Genomic DNA, 438 nt, shown 5'->3' with positions numbered 1-438 from the left:
TCACCCCTCTTTCCAAGGAAAACATTGTTGATCAAAACCCGAAACCCTACATGGATTGATCTCGTAGATGTCCCAAGTACAATCTTGGTTGCATTTTTTACCATCACGTTCACCCTCATAAATATCAAAGTGACGATCTGGCGCCCCATGCCAAGAAAAGGTACAGGAGTACAAAGGCACGTAAAAAGGGCTTGCAAGGAATTTGAAACTAAAACTTCGACCAGTTGAAACCGTTTGGTCCCCTAAATCATCCTGGGCACTGTGTTGATCCTTGCAGTGAAATTTAAGATCCGAATCGATCAGTTTGTTGTTTATGGTCACCTCAACCGCAATAGGTTGAGGAGCAACTTGAGCATCAATCATACTAACATTGAGATTGAAAGAAACAAGTATGAGCATTATTACAACCTTAGAGAGTGATAATGATGAGATCGTCAT

At 41.1% G+C, this 438-nt stretch overlaps 1 protein-coding gene across 1 annotated transcript; it reads right to left on the bottom strand.

The window, feature by feature from the left end:
* On the bottom strand, positions 1-438 carry LOC112749291 (S-protein homolog 2). Its single transcript, XM_025797551.1, has one exon. The coding sequence runs from the start codon at positions 436-438 to the stop codon at positions 1-3; it is 438 nt and encodes a 145-aa protein (XP_025653336.1).

The sequence above is a fragment of the Arachis hypogaea genome, chromosome 15, assembly GCF_003086295.3.
Source record: "Arachis hypogaea cultivar Tifrunner chromosome 15, arahy.Tifrunner.gnm2.J5K5, whole genome shotgun sequence".
Lineage (NCBI taxonomy): Eukaryota > Viridiplantae > Streptophyta > Magnoliopsida > Fabales > Fabaceae > Arachis > Arachis hypogaea.
This window is presented reverse-complemented; position numbering and strand designations above follow the sequence as displayed.